At 42.8% G+C, this 22,063-nt stretch overlaps 1 protein-coding gene across 2 annotated transcripts in view; it reads left to right on the plus strand.

Annotated features, from left to right (window-relative positions):
* LOC137339976 (VPS10 domain-containing receptor SorCS1-like) overlaps positions 1–22,063 on the plus strand; it is a 462,228-nt gene that overhangs the window by 433,455 nt on the left and 6,710 nt on the right. Inside the window, exons 24-25 of one of the 2 annotated variants that reach the window (XM_068002094.1) lie at positions 2,550–2,655; positions 11,142–11,302. In XM_068002094.1, the coding sequence (XP_067858195.1) occupies positions 2,550–2,655; positions 11,142–11,302 (267 nt within the window). Of the gene's footprint in view, positions 1–2,549; positions 2,656–11,141; positions 11,303–12,722; positions 12,791–22,063 lie in introns of both variants that reach the window. The other variant, XM_068002095.1, reaches the window with a different exon arrangement.

Consider the following 22,063-nt stretch of genomic DNA (forward strand, 5'->3'; position numbering starts at 1 on the left):
ACATACAAGAAGTAACAGCTGATGCCAGTCGCTTCCTTCTAGTTGGGAGCTCACAAAAATGAATTAGAGTTGATTTTCCTTTAAGTGAACTATAAATATAACATTTCAATTTAGTGGAATGCAATATCTGAATCAACCTTTTGACCTGAAGTTGTAGTGGGTTCTTGATTTTAAAAAAATGACATGAATGATCCATTTTGAGAAAAGTGCTGATGTGCCTTGAAGGTTATTTTAACTGGAATTATGCTGTAGGTTTGTTTTTCAAAATATCTTCAGATGGAAAGTATTAGTGGATAGAATAATTCTATGTACCTGTGTAAACGTACCTAGTATCACGACAATTAGAGCACAGATATATGTTGTCATTAAATGATGTGACATGGTCTACACAAGGCTGAATTCCTAGTCTCAGCCATGTTGCTATGGGGAATCACCAAACGGAAAAAGGTGGAAACAATTTTCAGGCAGAGAATTTTTGAGGCCTCCAATGCAGATGGAAAGATAGGAAGGCTTAATTCCAGGAAAATGTTTATTGCATTCAGCCTCATTTATTTGATGAATATGTGTCATTTCAGATTTTTTAAAACCAGTTCCTTGCCTATTTTCCCTGCTGCACAATATTCCTCTGCAAGAAGTGTGAGCTAGTTCAGACCCTAGATATCTCAATGAATGCCTTTAATGACACTCGTTTCCAGGAAGCAAACGTATCTTCCCAGCCAACTTCCTTCCCTCTGACAGATCAAACTACTGAAGGGTATGTATTTGGAGATACTCATGTGCCAATGTCAGTTCAAATGAGATACACACTCAAATCTCCTAGATGGGAGTTACTATTAGGAACCCAAACTTACAGATTACTTTTAATAAAACTAAGAGTTTACTTGTTGGGTTTTACACAAGCAATGCATCTAATAAGGCAGCCTTACAACACCAACAAATGCTTACATATGTATAGCAACTTTAACATTGTAAAACATCTTGAAATGCTTCACATATGGAGGTTAGACCCAAGCAGGAGTAGGAGGGGAATTAATGAGATAGGCTTCAAGCAGACTTTTGAAAGAGAGCAGAGATGTAACAAGTTGGCTAGGATTCCAAAGTGTGGGGGCAAAATGGCTGAAGGTTCTGCCACAGTTGCAGAGTTGAGCCAGGAAGATTGCACAGTAGACCAGAGTTGGAAGAGCAAAGAGAGAGAGGAATAATGTAGGTTGATCGAAGAGGAAGGAAGAAGGGATTTATAGTCAAGGACAAGGAGGAGGTGTGCCCAAATGATTCACCATAATTCCTGTTGAGATTAGTACTGAGGATGTGTTTATCACTAGAAACTGGCATTAGATTGAATTCAAAATTTGAAATTGGCCACTTTGGATTAATTTGCTGTATATCTGAATGTGATCCAATTTATACATTTCGGATTTGGATGTGAACTTGCCTCTCTCCATCTTTTCAAAGAAGGTATTCACAGAGGGACAAGCAGTTCCTCTGCACATGTGCCCATGCTTTTGCCTGTTACCACAAGTTGCGTCACATGCCAGTTGTCTGAGAGTGATAGCCACCCGTGATGGTCACAGCAGGAATAAAGGTAATTTAAGAAAATTAGCTTCTGGCTGATAATTGATCAGGGCATCCAATTCCTATTAGTGTAGTCACTGTATCCCAATTAATGTCCATACTTGTCTGTCTGGCTCCTGATAGTCTACTGAGGAGGGAATATATGACCCTATGATGTGTGTGCAACCATTCATTCCCTGCTTCAGTTCTTTAGCATGAGGGGACCAGTCTAACAGATCAATTTAATTTATTCTAAGGATTTCAAAGTCAAAAGGGCTAATTTTCCTGACATTGCTGTTATGTCAAGGAATGAGGGAATGATGGAATTCCAGAAGTAATTTGATCAGATTAAGTACACTTTTGGAAATATTTTGATAGAATTCTTCAAGTATTCTCAGTTAACGCATATCCCCTCTTCACAAAGTAGACCACATCCCTGATCTTGAGCATTTTTCTGAGGAGAAATCCCTAACAACAAGACAGAATGGACATCCAAGTTTATTGAAAGGTGTCAATGATTGCAGCTCACACCATGCTAAGGTTGCTTTAGAGAAAAGATCTGGTGTTGCCATTTCTGGGACTCAATGACAGGGCCATCTCAGGAAGCAAGGAAAATCCGCACAGCTAAAAGTGGACGACACAGATGGGCATTTTTCTTGTACACATTTTTTTGCCATGTTGCACTACTTACCTGTTGCATCCATTTTCTGTGGTGATCTTGGTCATCCCTTTTCTGTGGCAGTTCCCTGGCAGTCTAGTAGAGGCTCTTCCTGTTTCCATGCCAACCAGATTTTGGATTCCCGACTGGGTTTGGACCAACTGAGCCTAGAATCCAAACTAACTTTTGCCTTGCTGAATAAAAAGAAAATCCACACAGTTAGCACAAGTACAATGATGAGTGTCTTAAGCGTTAATCTAAATGCTTCTTCCTGTTTGATACTTTCCCGAAAGGCATTCACAGTTGTATAAGATGTATATATCAACTTTCTTTTCCGCAGCCCCTCTTGTGGATTCTAGCCCAGGACACAGTGGCTCTGCCTTGTTGATGCTGTTGTCTTTGGCCTTTGTTGGCTTAGCTGTTTTTGTAATTTACAAGTTTAAAAGGTAAGTATTGCTACTTGACTGTATGTGGTACGCTAGTGAGTGCTGTTTTGTTTAGATTATGTGAGGCGATTTGGAATACTAAATTTCCAGCATGACTTTGAAAAGATAAGATTTCACAATATAATGATGTAATTAGTAGTTTTACTACCGTATTTTATGGTAAGTGTACTTATCTCTACAACTTTCCCTATTTGCTAAAATACATAATTGATAATGGGCCGGATTTTGCTGTGAGCTGTGAATGGACGTCGCCCGCCCTTCGTTAGACTTGCCCGTAGATTTTCTATGAGCTTTTGCACGGCAACATCCTGTAAATTAGAGAGCCAAAAAGCATAGCTACAGGGCATCTGGGGCCTGTGTGAACAGGGCAAGCAACTGTGCGTCCCCTTAACCAACCAGATTGAAGAATCGTTAATGAGCCGTGCGGAGACTGCGCCAGGAAGTGTAAGTTCGAATAGTGAATTCAATGTCAAATCAGGTACAGAAAGCAAAGTAAAGAGAGGGAAAAGAAAGATTGAATTAAGAAACAGAGACAGAAAGAAAAAGTAAAAAAATAAAAATGTATTTACTTTTTTTTAAATGTCCAACAACAATTAAAATCTGAAGTAATGAGACTCCACACTTTTCAAAGTTAATTTTCAACGCCAGAGAGGTTGTTTGGCTGTCATTAAGACTTACCATGCCATTAAAAGGGTACTTACATCAGAATGGACAAGCCCTAACTTTTTCCGGCGAGATTAGTCCGTATCTATGACGTCAGTGCAGGAACTTCACGCCGTTCCACTCATTTGAATGGGGAGCCAGCCGGCGAGATGCCGTTTTCGTGGAGCTTTATGGAGGTGAATCGCATCTGATACAGCAATTTCCATCTTTAACTGCGCATGTGCAGTCGCCGGAAGTTGCTGTCCGATTTGCACATGAATAACGGTGAGCAGTGTTAGCCTCACTGTCACTTTCACAGCAAAATGTGGCCCAATATTTTGAGAAGGGGAGGCTACAATGCAAAAAACATTATTTATGAAAAAACATGTTGAAATATGTATTTGAATTAACACGTTTTGTATTTTATTTTTCTGTGTTTTTTGGAAGTAAAGGGATGAAATTCCTCTTTTAATAAAAAGGAGGAAAATGCTTGTTTTTCTGTGTAACTAACGACCAAACATAATTCACCGGAACACTTAGAAATACGGAATTCGTTGGTGAGTCGGTAATTACTGAGAAGCAGGTGTTTACTTGATTTGTCGTGAAGAGGAATTTCACTCCCTTTAAGTTCCTTTGGTTTAACAAATCACGGGGTTAATTTTCGCCTTCACTGCCTGGACGTCAAGCATCACCGGGACGGAGCACAGAAAGGAAGTTCTGATGGAGAGGATCGCACACCCATTTCCCCAACCCGCCTGATTTTCCTGCCATTGAAATTAACGGACGGAAACTCAGGCGGGTTTTTTTTGTATGATCTGCCCCACCAGATGTTTTCCTTTGGTGCTCCGCCCGGGCGATGCTTAATACCTAGCCGGTAAAAACGAAAATCCACCATGGTATTTTTTTGTGTTGTGATCTCGTAGCCTGCGATTTAAAACACTTATCACTGCCTGTATAATAGGGGGCGTGTACCTCAGCTGAACATTCCAAGGTATTGCCTCTTGCTTTTCTGTCACACTTCCTGACTGGACTGACTTACTAACACTATCTCTAATCTAACTCCTTCCTTGATGTGAATGAGTTGCGTCCCAAGCTGGCTTGTATGACTGTCCAACCTTTCTTCCAGCTCACGTAGCAATGACACCACACCCCCGCCCCCCCTCATCAAACATATAACCAAAGGGACAATGCTCTTGCAAGGGTTAGGAATTTATCAACTTAGGGCTTAATATAATTATTACAATGGAATTTATGATGATGCACTAAAAGATCTGACAATTGCTTCCTATGATCGCCATCCTAATTATCTTTATTATAAATCAATGCAGGGAGTTGCCTAAAGAAATTGCCCTGTTCTTAATGTAAGGCAGCCTGTTATTTTCAATGGTATAATTAATGACTGAGTGCAGTAATGGAGCCCACAAACAGCGGTTGGCATATTCCAGAATTACTAATGCAGGAAGAGAGGGAGAGAGCGCATTCTCGCTGCTAATAATCATTAACATAGCAACACGGATGATGAATACATTTGTGATTCTTCTTGTTTTGTACAATGGGTATTTCGAACTACATGAAAACGATTTAAAGGGGATTGGGGAGATTTTCCTTGGTGTTCCTTGAATTGTCTGGGCGCAGTAATCTCAGAAACATGGGCAGGTCAGGGTCCAAGCCTGGAACGAGCCAGCCCAATTTTCCTTCTGTTAATTTTAAAAGAAGGAAAATTAGGCAGGTGTGAGTTCTGACCTGACTGACTTTCCGGTATTGATTGCACCCAGGCGATCCAATGGACCTGGGCGTGCAGACTTAAGAAAATCTCCCTGAAATGTTCATTGCATTTATCTCTGGACAAAATACAGTGGGATCATTTTTACTTTTGACAATAGTGTACCACAGCCGATATCGGATCGACCGCCTGTTATACGTCTCGCCCGATTTTCCTTTCAATTGGCCATCGTACACTAACGTCAAAAGTTAAAATTACCCCCAGTGTGTGGTCAGTGTAACATTGTGCAAGTGGCTGTATGTTATTCTTCAGGTCACACTGGAATTTGCTACCTTCAAAAAATGATAATTTTCTCTCAGGAAAGCTTTTCACCTTTTTCTAGGACAGGTTGGCAGGTTCCCAGGACTGGAACTGACTCTCAACCTATAGTTTAGACACCCCTGCTATAACATAGATTGCTGATATGTTGAAATTGGCATGTATTTACTTTCCCGAACAACCGAGGCTGCTAATGTCAAAACTTGCAGATGGTTCTAATTTTGCTGAGGCTCAGGCCATAGAACTTTTATCTTCACAGCTGGGCCCAGTTTTGCATCACTTCCTGTGTAGGAGATTGGCAACACTTGCCCCCAAAAATTACATTTATTATGTGTTCAAACAGCACTGTGTGATATTAGTAACTTGTTTGCATGTATAGTGCTGTATGATATTAGTAACTTGTTAGTATGTACGATGTGAATCATTAGTAACTTGTTAGTATGTGTGATTCTGTGTTAGTAACTTGTTAGTATGTACGATGCCGTGTTGTTAGTAACTCCTTTGTCCACAATTTTAACAAAGGAATTAAGTTATTTATCTTAAACATAGCTATTGGAAGTCAGTCTACCCTATCTGTATCAGCTGATATCTGTGGCCGTTAGAATGATGTACCGCACTACGGGCTAACTGTGGACAGGGATGTTGCTTAAGGTTTTTTTTAATTGAAGGAAGTCAATGCAAATTCATTAATGCATTAATTACTAATATTGCACAACGCAGTTTCAACCCATTAGACTTTAAACTTAAGCAAAAATGTTACACAATTAAATGATCCAAATAAATCATTGTTGGAAATAGTGAAGAATTACGGTAAAACTTCCAGTCAATTACAAAGGAACTTTCTGGGTACAGCTGTGGGTGAATTTGGTGGGTACAGCTGTGGGTGAATTTGGTGGGTACAGCTGTGGGTGAACTTGCTGGGTACAGCTGTGGGTGAACTTGGTGGATACAGCTGTGGGTGAACTTGGTGGATACAGCTGTGGGTGAACTTGGTGGGTACAGCTGTGAGTGAACTTGGTGGGTAAAGCTGTGGGTGAACTTGCTGGATACAGTTGTGGGTGAACTTGGTGGGTACAGCTGTGGGTGAACTTGGTGGATACAGCTGTGGGTGAATTTGCTGCGTACAGCCGTGAGTGAACTTGGTGGATACAGCTGTTGGTGAACTTGCTGGGTACAGCTGTGAGTGAATTTGGTGGATACAGCTGTGGGTGAACTTGGTGGATACAGCTGTGGGTGAACTTGGTGGGTACAGCTGTGGGTGAACTTGGTGGATACAGCTGTGGGTGAACTTGGTGGATACAGCTGTGAGTGAACTTGGTGGATACAGCTGTGAGTGAACTTGGTGGATACAGCTGTGGGTGAACTTGGTGGATACAGCTGTGGGTGAACTTGGTGGATACAGCTGTGGGTGAACTTGGTGGATACAGCTGTGGGTGAACTTGGTGGATACAGCTGTGGGTGAACTTGGTGGATACAGCTGTGAGTGAACTTGGTGGATACAGCTGTGAGTGAATTTGGTGGATACAGCTGTGGGTGAACTTGGTGGATACAGCTGTGGGTGAACTTGGTGGATGCAGCTGTGGGTGAACTTGGTGGATACAGCTGTGGGTGAACTTGCTGGGTACAGCTGTGGGTGAACTTGCTGCAGCTGTGAAGATGAAATGTCTAATGGCCTCACTCTAGCTTCCAAAAATCCTGTAAGAAGAGTGTGATTTCAACAGCCAGTGTTCCAAGGCAATAATCTGTAACCTGAAATGGCATTTTAGCTTATCTACCAATAAACTCCCCCTTTCTATAACACATTCAGATACGGCAACTTTTAATGTAACATGTCATTAACAGCCTCCTCATCAATAGAAGCATTTTTAAGTCACAATCTCCTTTAATAATGAACAGTAACAAAGAATTATTAGCCCATATTGTTCACATCTGAATTCAAATTTACATAGTCTCAGGGCTCCGTGCTCTGCACCTGAGGATTCAAAATGATGATTTGATTTGCTTAGTTTCCTTATTGAGAAAAATGAACCATATATAAAATGAATTTGTAACTTAGCCCATTGCTGAAATATATGCATATGTTATTTTTGGTTTGCTCTTTTTGTTCAATCTTTCCAGACGCAGAAGAATTTAAAAGAAACTAAATTCTTCCTCTTTGGTTCAGCCACCATATTCAAATAGGATGTTCTGTTATCCCGCGGGAGAAAATCACCTCGAGACACTGAAGTCTGTGCCATAGATGAAAAAGTTCAAATCATTGTTTTCCCAGTTTTGTGTTGGTTTTTCACCTCGGCGATGAATCTTTTTGCAATTTGTCGTTTAATGGGATATTGCAAACATAACGGAAAGTTTTCCTTGTGCTGTGTCATCAATGCCAACTTGGACTGGCCAATACTAATGCATTTCAATGGTTCGGCAGATAGCGAAAGGCCTTTTCACGAAGCTAATGGCAGAGCGGCGTATCTGGGACAGCAACTTTTGGATATTCGCATTTAACTGCACATCTGCTCATACCATTTACGCATAAATAACGGCGAGTGCCATTAGCCCTACCGTTATTTTCACCGCAAATTCTGGCCCATTTCAGCTTGCCTCGCTCAGTTCCATTCTAACCAACCTCTGCTTGATGCCGGCTCCCAGTTTCAAACTCTGAACTGAAAGCTTCCAACTGACTGAATACTTGCCTTTGTCGCTTTCCACTTTCTGAAGAATGAATCCTGCTCAAAACTTAACACAAGGGGCTCAATGCAACTCATGCATTCAGTGAATGATTGTTCTGGTTACAAGAACGTCAAAGCTGAATTCTTCATGGTGGAGAACTCATGGCTCATGTTCTTTACGTAAGCTTCTCTCTACTCCTGGGTCAGTTCACTCCCCACCCCATCCCCCACACCACCACGGGACAGATAAAGAATTGAATGGTAGTTTGGAACATTTCTAGAAACATCCCAAAAAAAGTAAGCATCAAACAAACCATGTTCCGGGTTAGCCTACACAACTGGGAGTCTCATGGTCCTGCATAACCCACAAAACATCCTTCAGCATCTGCCACAAATGTATCCAGGCTGCAGGTTTGGTAATCAGTCTAATGCTGTCTGTCTCCAGCCCAGTCACGTGACAGGGGATCTACGTCTCTGACTGGAACTCAGACTAAACTTTAAAGGCTTGCGAACTAAGTGGAAGCATTTTGTTCGCTGATACGGACTATTCACACAACTAATGGGAATGTGATTTACATATTTGTAAATGCTGCTGGGTTATTGATTGTTGCTGGGTTTGCTAAGAGTTGATGTTCCTACCATTTGAATCTACATGAGAAGCCCCTATGGTGTCCTGATTTATGAGCTCCTCTTCCTTAAGATTTGAATTTACTTCTGAGCAAATTAATGCCAAAACCTTTTGAACTCATGGGTTTCTGTGTGCTTCAACTTTCTTTAACTCAATACAGTTGCTTTGCTATCCCTCATTTTGTTCACACGTGGGGTGATTCCATAACCCACATTCCCAACAGGGAGCTGCGCGCGACAGGAATATGGCTTGGGGAATCCGGCCTACAATGCCTTAGCCTTAAGTCTGGCCCATGCTGCATTTGAGTATAGCTCCCCACTGAGATAGGGTTGCCAACCCTCCAGGATTGCCCTGGAGTCTCCAGGAATGAAAGACTAATCTCCAGGACTCCTATGTGCAACCCAGGAGTAAAATCACAGGGGTAATGAAAAATTGTTTTTTTTTAAAAATTCTTTGAACACTTTGGTTATTAGTCATGCAAAAGTCTGAGATAGGAAAGAAGGCTGTTTAACTGACAGTTAAAAATCATCTAATTGGGTAAAGAGTCTTGTCGTGGGAAGGCAGAGTGCCACAATTATGGATGTTATGGTGACCAATGGCAGGAGTGTGGGGGTAGGGTGTTTGGAGGCAGGAGGTCATGTGATGACACCTCCAGGAAAACATCCAACCAGAGTTGGCAACCTTTCACTGAGAGCACAGGATTGCAGAGTCACCATCTTATGAATTTTATTTACATACATTTCAGGAATTTATTCAACAGAGAAAGCCTGGATACCATAAAAACTGATTTTTCTTAAAATCAAGCAGTGTAACTTGTACAATTATCCACTCCATTCAAACAAGGCAGTCACATTCCCTGAATCTTTCCAAATTCCTCATTTGGTAAAACAGAGTGTGCAGAACGTCAGTGAACTGCATGTGTTGGTGGAGGTCCCATCAAATTTTGTTTGGCACAGGGATATGGGTGTTCTCAGGCTTCATTCATCTTTCAAGGAAAACGACCATACCCATTCAGTTGTTCTCAAGGCAGCATGGTGCTGTCGTTTTATCTGCTACTTCACCTTCCTCCCATTGAAGAACATTACTTGGAGGACATGAACAGAACTTTAACCTTTTACATAAATACAGCAATCTGGGCAGTTATTTGTTTTGTTTGGAAACTAAATTTTAGCTAAATCCATTACCAAATTTGGGCAAATCGATCTTTGGTCCGAACGTACGAACAATGACAGAAAGGGAAAGAACCACTGGTCCATCCAGCCTGTTTCACACAACTGTGATGCTTTGTGCATCACAATATACACACTCCCCACCCCACCCGTAGGCTATGTGAACTTCTGGGAGAGGCTGAAAAAAGATTAATACCCCAGGACAATTAGGGAAATAAAATCTGTAAACTTCCTCTCTGACCCCCGTAGGCGCTCGAAATTAGTCCAGGAGATCACTCTGGTCCTGATTAATGCATACAGTACTTACCTTTTGTGCGAGGTGATCTCCGCCCCAGCCAGAAAAAAGGTCCAGCTCTCGCTTGAAGGTATTCAGCGTGTCAGAGTTCATCGCACACGCCGGCAACCTGTTCCACAGGTCCATGATTCTCTGGGAAAAGGACAACCTCCTGACATCTAACCTAGTTCTGGCCTTACAAAAGATTTACCAGGAAAATGTCAGCACTCAATCTATTCATGCAATGACGACTTCTTGAGCCAATATGTGGAAGAATCCTCTTGTGACTGTCTGCTAGGCAGCTGAGTGCAGCAAACTGTAGGCTTTCACTAAGCACTAATGTCTGGGCTCGACTGCGTAGCTGTTTGGCACTGGTGTCCTCCAATCTGGCCTGAAGATATTGGTCCCCTGAAGAACCATTGCCAGTTTCTCTACAGCTCTGGTGTACTCCTGTTTGTACATGAAAGTTGAACAAATGAGGAAAGACGTTTGTTTACCTATCTCAGGTGTGGCCGTTCTTATTCTTTAAATGGACCTTAATCCTCCACATATAAAGCTCACTCCGAAACTGGCCCTCTTTCCTCTTTCTAACATGACTTTCCCCTGCAGTTGTTTAGTGTTTACTGTGTATGCGTCAATGCTCGTTGCCCCATTGCTGGGATATCAGCTCACCTGGCAAAAGTGAAGCCTTATATCTGCCAAAGTCACTTGACCCACCTATGGTAAGGAATTCTTAAAGGGGCACTGCCCCTAGGTGATTGTCTTTGGCTGTGTGATGACAGAAATTCCTATTTATAAATGGTGGTTCAACATCATTAAACCAATGAGGAAAGCCGTAGTCAAGGTAGGTAATCTAGCATTACTCTAAAAGCACTAATCTTTTCTACCTAAAGCCACCTTGACTTCACGCTCATTTGCGCCCCAATGTAATCCTAGATAGAAGAACACTTTATATAGGAGCATTCTGTCACTCCCTCACTAACAAGCTAACACACCCTTATATAGACTCTACATTAAAACAAAAACTTCTTCCAGTACTTTTTTTTAATTGGCTGTCTGTCATTTTATACAGGAAGATACCAGGGATTAACGTTTATGCCCAGATGCACAATGAAAAGGAGCAAGAGATGATAAGTCCAGTCAGCCAAATTGAGGGCGCCCCCAACATCACCCAAAGTGAATTAACCAGCCCAGAGGAATTCACTGATGATGACCTTGACACACAGAATTTAGGTAAATAAACGAACAATAAATTCCGCACAACACACACACACGCACACACACACAAACACACACGAGAAAAAAAAACGAGCTCATTTTTTAGGAATTAGTTTATTTTATATTCACTTCTCCCTCATCTTGCCGCCTGCCCCTCCCCCATCAAGCGTCTGCTGTGATTGAGTGAATATGTTGTTAGGACTTAACTTCAGGCCCTGTGTATTTATAGAGCAGAGTTAGTTTGACTTGTGGTAACAACGGTGGTGGCAGACATGATCGGGCAGTTTTTCCCAATCTTCTCCTCCCCCCCACCCCCATTTCACTGCTTCCTCTGTAGCTTTTAATTCACGTTGGGGGTACAGCTCTGAAGGGTCCAGAACTTTCCGTTAGCTGAACTAGTTGGCAGCCGAGACAAATGATATTCAGCTGTGGGAGGCATCAGATCCGAGCCCAATCGTGTTTTGAACCCAATATCCGCACAGGCTTGCTTTCCAACAGAAGTCACTGAATACGGGACACTCAGGAGCAGGAACTCCAGCTGCCACCAAACTGTCAGGTAATTCATCACAGTCAGTGGATCGAGCCTGGGATGGTCCTGATTTAGATGGTGCAGTACCTCACCATTGGACAGGATTAAGTTCAGTCTTACAAGAAATGTCACGCTTTCTAGCCCGAGAGTTTGTTTTGGTGGTTCTACTAATGTGGCTGATGGAATTGTGAAATCATGACCCACTAATGTTATCTGTCACCACCTTTACCTGTAATGGAAACACTGGAAACACTATTCTATCAGTAGCCAGGACCTCACAAAGCAAATCCTTGTCCTGCAAGGATTCTTTGTTTATATGCTAGAACTTCCTGGTTACAACGAGGCTTGGACAACCTCTGGCTTCTGTGCATTTGCAGGATCCTTCAATTTGTTATCGGTGTCTGTCCTGAATTAGCTGATGCGATGCCAAACTTGCAAAGAGGATGAGACTAGTGTATTTTTTCGGGGGGGGGGGGGGGGGAGGGGGGGGGGGAGGTGAAGGTTCCGCGGAGATACGTCCCACAGCCTCCCAACAGCCTGACTGAAAACTGACTGAAACCAAAATGGCGGACTGAAGCATCAGGACTTGACTGTGACTGCTGGGATGTGACGTTGTTACTGCCGCCACTCTCTCCCTAAAGGAGGGACGAAAGTAGCTCGCCCTCGAGGCAATGTGCAGTTCAGCTCTTAACCCTCATCTTGAATTTCTTTTTTATCCCCCCCCAATTGAGGTTGAAAAGACAAGCGGCCCCAATTTTTATTAGAGCCTGGCGTAAGCCTGACAAAAGTCAGGCTCAGTTATGTCTTGAGTAACCTCCCTCCCCTCCGTGGCAAATTGTCGTTTTACTGCTGGCTTCGATGCGGAGCAAAAGCTGCAGGCAAATGAAATGTAAATGTGTCTTGCAGTGCTCTGAGCAGCCTTATCCACCAAGTTGGAGGGACCGCCAGGGAGGAATGGCCATTGCGGGCACCTGGTGAGTACAGGGACCGTTCCTTCCAACCCCACTCCCCCCCCCCCCCCCGCCCCCCAAACCCACCATCACCACCCATGTCTTTTACTTTATTTTGTAAAAGATTGTTTTTTTTTTCAAATGTGCGTTGCTGTCAGACTCTTGAGAAGCAGAATTTTGTTTAAGAATGACATTTGTATTCTCTCTCACCACGTCCCACTAAAAAAGAATACATTGTTTCGTGGTTTCACACCCATTGTCTTTTTTGTGTGTGTTGGTGAAAAACTGTCTCTTCCAGCACCAAATGTTTCGAGGGAGATGATTGTCTGAGGGACCAAGAGCAATGAACCGCCCTGCGTCGATTGCCTGAGTCATCACGAGCAATGACCCGCCCTGCCTCTGTGTTCCACCTCCCTCTAAAGTGCTGCAGCACTGATGACAACAAAGGAATAGACAATTGTAAAAATGTTTTGTGTTTCTCCCCATTGTTGCAGTTCCAAACAATCTAATCTAACTTGGTTTGGTGTCATTTGAATTTCAGAATTGTTAATTGTCCCCTTCCCCTCGAAGTGTCAGCCGTGGCTCAGTGGGTAGCACTCTTGCCTCTGAGTCAGAAGGTCATAGGTTCAACCATCACTCCAGAGACTTGAGTACAAAATCCAAGCTGGCACTCCAGTGCTGTACTGAGAGAGTGCTGCACTGTCTGAGGTGCCATCTTTGAGATGAGATGTTAAACGTCTGCCCTCTCAGGTGGAGGTAAATGATCCCATGGCACTATTTTGAAGAAGAGCAGTGAGTTCTCCCTGGTGTCCTGGCCAATATTTATCCCTCAACCAACATCATTAAAACAGATTATCTGGTCATTTATCTCTGTGGGCTCTTGCTGTGCACAAATTGGCTGCCACGTTTCCTACAAAAGTACAAAACATTTTCAAAGTACTTCATTGGCTGTAAAGCGCTTTGGGAAGTCCTGAGGATCCTAATATCCTTCTGTATGAAAACATTGCTTCTAACTCCCTAATTATACTTTTATAATAACTTGCACTTATATAGTACCTTTAATGTAGAAAAACATCCCACGGTGCTTCACAGAGGCATGAAGAGTAAAATGGACCCCAAAGCTTGTTCACTGGTGGATTTTAAGGAGGGTTTTAAGAGATAAAAAGAAAGGAGAGAGGCAAAGGCGTTTCGGGAGGAAATGTCAGAGCATGAGGTCTAGGTGACCAAAGGCACGTCCACCAATGGTGGGGCAAAGGAAAGGAGAGAAACACAAGAGGCCTTAGAAGGAGAATTGGAGAGTTTGGAAGTGGAGTTGTTGTGTTGGAGGAGGTTACAGATAGGGAGGGGAAAGGCCAGGTAGGGATTGAAACACAAGTATGGGCAATTTAAATTTCCAGCTTTGTGGGACTAGGAGCCAATGTTGGTCAGTAAGGACAGGGGTGATGGACTTGGTGTAGGATAGGATCTGGGCAGCAGAGTTTTGGATGAGGCAAAGTTTCTGGAGAGTGAAGGGCAGGAGGCTGGCGAGGAGAGCATTGTAATAGTCAAGTTCAAAGATGATAAAGGCTTGGATGAGGGGCAGATGGGCTGAGGTAGGGGTAGATACAGGTAATGTTACAGAGATTATGAGGTTGAAAGCTCAGCGAGGGGTTGGAAAGAACACTGATGTTGTGAACAGCATGAGACGGTAGCTGGGGAGGGGACTAGATTCAGTTGGGAAGAGTAAAGCCTTTATGAAGGGGGCCGAAGATGATGGCTTTGGTCTTCCCAATGTTTAGCTGGGGGAAACTGGCTCACCAAAGACTTGGATGTTGCACAAGCCTTCTGTCAGCATGGTGACAATGGAGAGGTCAGGAGAGGTGGTGGAGAGGTAGAGCTGGGTGTCATCAGTGTCTGTGGATAATGTTGCTAAGGGGCTTGTATGTAGATGAGGAAGAAGAGTGGACTAAAGGTAGTTCCTAGGGAGACACCTGAGGCGATGGTGAGTGGGCAGGAAGAGAAGCCATTGGTCGGGATGCTTTGGCTATGATCAGATAGGTAAGAGTGGAACCAAGCAAGGGCCACTGCATTGAGCTGGACAAAGGAGAGGTGTTAGAGGAGGGTGGTGTAGTTGACTATGTCAAAGGCTGCAACAAGGCTATGCTTGGGCCTGAAACTTTTTCTAGGGCCTTACACCATAACTCCCACCAGAGATACAGCGAGAGTGCATTGGATGGCCTGCAAATAGTGGCACACTCCCAGGGACCATCTACAAATGGTCCTAACTTCCAAAAGACAGTGTCAGCTCCCAAAGGAAAACACCACTAACACTGATTTTTTTTATTAGTATTAGCGACAGAAATAATATATAAGTATATCAACAAATACAGAAAAATGAAGAAATCTATTGATAGACTGACAGAAATCTGATGTCCTCGCAGACCCCTAGGGTGGAAGGTCTCCAGTTTGAAAGCTATGTGTTGAAATCATAGAAAGGTTACAGCACGGAAGGAGGCCATTTGGCCCATCGAGTCCGCATCGGCTCTTTGCACAAGCAATCCAGCTAGTCCCACTCCCCCGCACTATCCCCGTAGCCCTGCACATTTTTTTGTTTCAAGTATTTATCCAGATCCCTTTTGAAGGCCATGATTGAATCTGCCTCTACCACTCCCTTGAGCAGTGCATTCCAGGTCCCAACCATTCGCTGCGTAAAAAGGTTTTTCATCACGTCACATTTGTTTTTTTTTGCCTATCACCTTAAATCTATGCCCTCTGGTTCTTTACCCTTCTGCCAATGAGAACAGTTTCCCTCTATCTACTCTGTCTAGACCCTTCATGATTTTGAATACCTCTATCAAATCTCCTCTCAACCTTCTCTGTTGCATGGAGAACAACCCCAGCTTCTCCAGTCCATCCACGTAATTTAAATCCCTCATCCCTGGAATCATTCTAGTAAATCTCCTCTGCACCCTCTCTAAGGCCTTCACATCCTTCCTAAAGTGCAGTGCCCAGAACTGGACACAATACTCTAGTTGAGGTCGAACCAATGTTTTATAATGGTTCATCATGACTTGCTTGCTTTTGTACTCTATGCCTCTATTTATAAAGCCCAGGACCCCGTATGCTTTTTTAACCGCGTTCTCAACCTGCCCTGCCTCCTTCAACGATTTGTGCACATATACCCCCAGATCCCTCCGATCCTCTACCCCCTTTTAGCATTGTGCCCTCTCGTTTATATTGCCTCTCCTCATTTTTCCGACTGAAATGCATCGCCTCGCATTTTTCCGCGTTAAATTTCATCTGCCACATGTCCGCCCATGCCATCAGCGTGTCTATATCCTCTTGAAGTCTATCACTATCCTCCTCACTGTTCATCACCCTTCCAAGTTTTGTGTCATCTGCAAATTTTGAAATTGTGCCCTGTACTCCCAAGTCTAAGTCATTAATATATATCAAGAAAAGCAGTGGTCCCAGCACCGACCCCTGGGGAACACCATGGCACACCTCTATCCAGTCCGAAAAACAACCGTTCACCACTACTCTCTGTTTCCTGCCTTCATCATAAATCACCACTCGTTAACTCTAGGCTTGACAACTCCCGAAAACAATATTATAAGCTGGGGCTGTTTTACCTTTAGGCACTAAAATCAGATAAATCACTATTTGTCTGGATCATCTCGTATGGGATAGAAGCACAACATGTTAGTGCCAGAGTGATGATTTGCTGCAGTTACTGCAGTTCTGTATTCTCCACATTTGACTTTCATGAATTGATTTGAAATTCTTCCCAAGTCTGGACATAACTGAAGCAGGATTTAAAAAACGCTGCCCAGACACTTTACTTACCACTTTTGTGAATTCAGAAATCTCTCATCTGAATTGAGTATTTACCTCATTAAATGATGCTGTGCGTCTCAAACTTTAAGAAGGAAGGAGAATCCTCCTGAGCTGATTTAGTGGTCAAGGTTAATACTTGGCTTTCCCTGAGCAACACTGCGTGCACAACTGTTGTTTCATCAGAGGTGAATTCACTGACATCTTCCCATGCTCACTGAGGAGCTTGAATCTCCATCCCCAATTTCTAAAACCCTGCTGGTAGAAGTCAAAGTGACTGTCACAATCAGTTCCTCTGCCAAAGGCTCCTTCTGGTCACCTTCAAGGAGTTTTATGTGGCACTGCACAGTGTACAGTGTTGAATTGCATTGAGACGGTGACTAATGCAGTTCTGACGAGGAGGAAAGGATGCATCTACATACTAAAATGTCCACAAGTTGCTACCCAACAACAACTTTATGCCATTCATTACATTATAACAGTGACAACACTTCAAAAGTACTTCAATGGCTGTAAAGCACTTTGGGACATCCTGAGGTTGTGAAAGGCGCTATATAAATGCAAGACCTTTCTTTCTTTCTCTATTCCCCATTTCCTTGGAGAAGTGGACGCGATATACATCAGAATTAGAGTCCTCAAGGTGCAATGATATTGGAACATCAAGTACACAGTATACTGCTTCTTCAATATGCAGGTTGTTACCAATGCAAAGCATGAAATTGTGAAGGTGACTTACAGTTTCCCAGGCTCGATATCTTTATTTTGTCAGTACTGCCGTGACTGCGGGAGCAAAGGGGCCAAATGAATATACGGCTCCTTGCAGAACGTGGTAGTTGTCCAAGGGTATGGCTGTTGACCCCTCTGCACTACTCCAAGCTATCAAAGTAGTAGTGTTCTAATGAAGCACACGGTGCTAGACAAAAACTCCATTCAAATACTCTACCCATTAAGGATCAAGGGCTTTTATTATTAGATTCACACAGAGCTGTTTGGATCGAAGTAGTCTGCTTTTCAAAGGGTCTGTAAGAGTCCTACTGTGTGCAGTGCTCGCCACAATCTCTGTATCCAGGTGGTAACAACAATCAAAATCTTAACAAAATACAAGAGTGGCTTTTGATGGAAAACTTGGAATTTAGCAGCTGCCAAGAGAAGCAGATGCCCTGTCAACGTCCAGGGAAACCACGAATATATTACCTGAAAGGAATTGTTAAAAAAAACATAGTCCTTGCTAGTGGAGAGCTCACTAATCCTATTGAATGCATGGTACCAACATGTAACATTTGAAAACTATTAGATGCAATATTGCAGCATGAATCATTAGAACCTCCCAAACCCGCAACCTCTACCACCTAGAAGGACAAGGACAAGGGCAGCAGGCACATGGGAACACCACCACCTGCACGTTCCCCTCCAAGTCACATACCATCCCGACTTGGAAATATATCACCCTTCCTTCATCGTCGCTGGGTCAAAATCCTGGAACTCCCTACCTAACAGCACTGTGGGAGAACCTTCACCACACGGACTGCAGCGGTTCAAGAAGGCGGCTCACCACCATCTTCTCCAGGGCAATTAGGGATGGGCAATAAATGCCGGCCTTGCCAGCGACGCCCACATCCCATGAACGAATAAAAAAAACGTAAGAAAATGATACTCTGCTGACAAATCTAATATCCTTAACCAGCATGAATACTATCAGTGTGAGTTAAAAGTAGCCAGTTCGTGCAACCACAAGTGCCATGAAATTAATATTTTTCTAAATAGAGTTAAAACAGATCAATACAATGACAGGAAAGTGCACACAATATTTAGAGCAAATGTATTTATCTACAAAAGAGGTGAATTTGTTGAACTCTTGTATTTACTTTGTCTACCCTGTGAGATCTCTTTCTTGATGCCTCCTCAGTCAGTATTAGCAGTAGCTCTGATGCTCAAGGAGCAAGCCGAAGACACATACGATTCCTAATGCCATTGGCTCTGCCTCAAGGCGAAGAAGGATTTCTGCAATCTCAATGTTACATAAATGGTTCCTGTTGTTTTTTCCATTGGCGTGTGCTTCATCTTTGACACCAGCAAGAGCCCTCCTCCTGCCTGAAGAGATTAGCTCGGAGTTCCAAATAAATCTGTACAGGATTTTGCAGAGCAGCCGGATGGTGATCCAGGTGGCTGTCGTCATTGTCATTGACATCCTGAACATCTTAATCCTCCATACATTGTACAGACAAGTATCTCTGATCTCAAACAAACCAACACTCAGCACTGAACGGACACAGTACAGATTAGATTTCAACATCGATGCCACTAGAATTTGACAGTGAAAGCAGATTATAAATCAGTAGGTACAGCTGACTACAATTTTACACCCGTGCTGTCTGCAGTAAGCTTCTCAGTGAATTGAAATCCAGTGAAGGGAAATGCGGTACACCACATAACTCTATGAAGAAGCTTTGCAGTACTTACATAACTCTCCGCATCACCATTGCAGATTATTTTTGAAGAGGGTAAGGACCCAGCATCGAATCTCATACATAATCTTGTTGACGGCTCAGAATTCTTTACCTGTAGCAGGTCAGGGGCACCTCTTTCCCACCTTCACCTGACTCCAAATTCTGAAGGAGGATAAGTAGGTGTGTCCTCTATTGAAAAGTGTCACAATTTCTGGCAATGGTAACTGCTCATATGGTGGTGGTGAGGTAATGGATTGTTGTACATCCTGGTGCAGTGTTACTGGATCTATAGAATATTCCAGTGCAGACACTGACCCTATGGTCCAGCCTAATACTCCAAAGAAAAAAAAAATCAAGAAAAATATAATGCGTTTACATTTTTCTGGTATTTATCACATCAGAAAATGATTGCATAATGTTCACAGTTAAATATATTTTGTCATTCTGTGTTGTGTTTTATAGGCTAAGGATTACGTTCCATAGAGAACAATTGTTTTATTAAAAGGAAGGCACTGACCAGATTTAGCGATGGTCCCGCCAGCAACCTCCATGCCCCGCACTGAGAAGAGGACGAGCGTTGTATCTCTCCTCCGCAGGTGTGAGCTCCTGGAGGTTCAGTGCTGTTCCTTTGCTCATTGTCCAAAAACTACCTTTTCTGATGTTCTTGTCCATGTCATTAAAATGATTGCCCGCTATCTGGGCAGGTTAATTTAAGCAAGTGTTTGCACTCGAGCTGTATCTGATCTCATCCCTTGATTAGCGACGTGACCTGGGGTTGAAGGGGAGGGGGAGGATTATGCTGGTTCCAAGTTGGGCAGATTTCCTCCTCAGCACTTCATTCACAACTCAACCCATTCCTATTGAGTGGATTTGGCCCTTCTTAGTCTCATCCACAAGCTGAGCATTTCTGTAATTTCAGGCTGTTATCACCAGTAACCTCAAGGGTTTATGTCCTCCCTTTTCCAGATTATTAAGGTCATTATAAAGATTGTAGAAACAGTTTTCAGATTTGTAATCTTAATTTACTATCAGGATAAATTCATCATGTGGGAATGTGGACAATGTCATATTTATGGCACAGGGATCTCTCCCCTCCCCCATCACCCCAATGAGGTTGTGGTCCTTTAGAGACTGTGACTAATCTTTGAAACAATTGTGAACATATTTAACTGCAAGGTAAACAGGCATATTATTCTCCAATTAAACAATACTAGTTTAGAAATTGTGATCAGTACTGTTCTTACATCAACATTATTTTAAGATAATTGGCAAAAGAACCAGAGGGGAGATGAGAAGAATTTTTTTTACACAGTGAGTTGTTATGATCTGGGATGCAATCCCTGAAAGGGCGGTGGAAGCAGATTCAATAGTAACTTTCAAGAGGGAATTGGATAAATACTTGAAAAGGAAAAATCTGCAGAGCTACGAGGAAAGAGCAGGAGTAATTCGATAGCTCTTTCAAAGAGCCAGCACATGCATGATGGGCCGAATGGCCTCCTTCTGTGCTATGCGATTCTATGGCTAAGTGTGCTCGTATCGATTCCCCTCTACTATTTCAAGTCAAACTGTTTATTGATATGCGTGCATTAAATTAGGGAACTGCACTGATCATAATTTTGTACTCTATTATTTCTCTAACAATTGATCTCATTACATGGTGTAAAATATTCCCTCTTCCTATCATAAGGTGCAGCCACATTGAAATAATTTGTCAGGTATAATGGTGACAGTCACCAAGTAAAGTTAACTGAAAGTAAGAACTACCATAACTTTGGTTCGCATACCTCAGATTTATAATTCGGTCCAGATTTTGGATGCCAGGAAAATGGGATTAGAGTAGATAGTTCCAGCTGAGGAACTAGCATTGGCACAGCCCACATTGGGCTGAATGGCACCCTTCCATCCTACGATTCCTATGAGTCCTGACCAACAAGAGCTGAATCAAAGCACAACTTCTCAATGAATCCGGAATCTCTGGCTATGAGCATTTATCAAGGCTGCAAGACAACCAAGTTGTCCAAGGTTTGCAAGTTGAAGCAATGGTACTTCTGACCCATAAGTGAGACTGGTCTACAACGATAACAAGAGGTCGGCATCTGTATCTTCTGCTACCATTGCTATCTGTCACCATTGTGGTTGATGAATTTTCTATGTGGCTTCACATCATGTGATATCCAACTCTACAAGTGCTGTAGTCAATCTTCACTCTCACATCAGCCAAATCTCTCGAGTACTGTGCAGCAATTTACCACACTTCCAGTCATCCATTATACTGTATATAACCACATACTTCCAAGCATAAAGAGCCCAAATGGCAAAAATTTTAAAGCAAAAGAATCTTAAAGCAATAAACATTAAAAGGAAATATCGCCGTGGGCAAGCAGATTTACTGGAATATAATCTCCATTCAATCACAGCATTGCACTTGTATGTTCTTAGCTGGTAGGAAAACAAATCTTACCTTTTATCCACCTCACTGCAGTTTCAAGGAAACCAAACATTTTGAGCCTGAAAGTCAGGACTGAGTTGATGTCGGCAGCAGATCAGTCTGCGAGCAGCTCTCAGAGTTAGAGATGATTGCCATCTTACGTAGTCATGGATTCTAATCGAGGCATCAACAGTTTTAAAATTCAGTACCAGCCAGGTGCAGTGCACAGCAGTCAGCTGATTAGCATTGTATTCCCACAGATATTGGAATTAGGACATTATCTCAAATAACAGACACACACATGCTGTTTCTTAATCTGGATCTTAAGTGCAATCTCCCAAAAATCATACTTTGCTTTAGTTCTAAATTAAAAGGGTAGGATTGAAAGATTTACATTAGCCACAGTGACAGTGTGTGACATGAAGCCTGGCAGAAGCCACCGGCCTACAATAAGAACCCTTGGGTCAGCAACACAACAGAAAGTAAAAACAGAGTTGTTATGACCAAGCACTGGTGCTCAGAACAGTACAATGTGGATCCATGGATGCAGTTCCCCACATGGTAAGTCCAGCGTCCACGATGGTCTGTCTAGGGGAGATGGAAATGAGT

This window comes from Heptranchias perlo, chromosome 21, assembly GCF_035084215.1.
Source record: "Heptranchias perlo isolate sHepPer1 chromosome 21, sHepPer1.hap1, whole genome shotgun sequence".
Lineage (NCBI taxonomy): Eukaryota > Metazoa > Chordata > Chondrichthyes > Hexanchiformes > Hexanchidae > Heptranchias > Heptranchias perlo.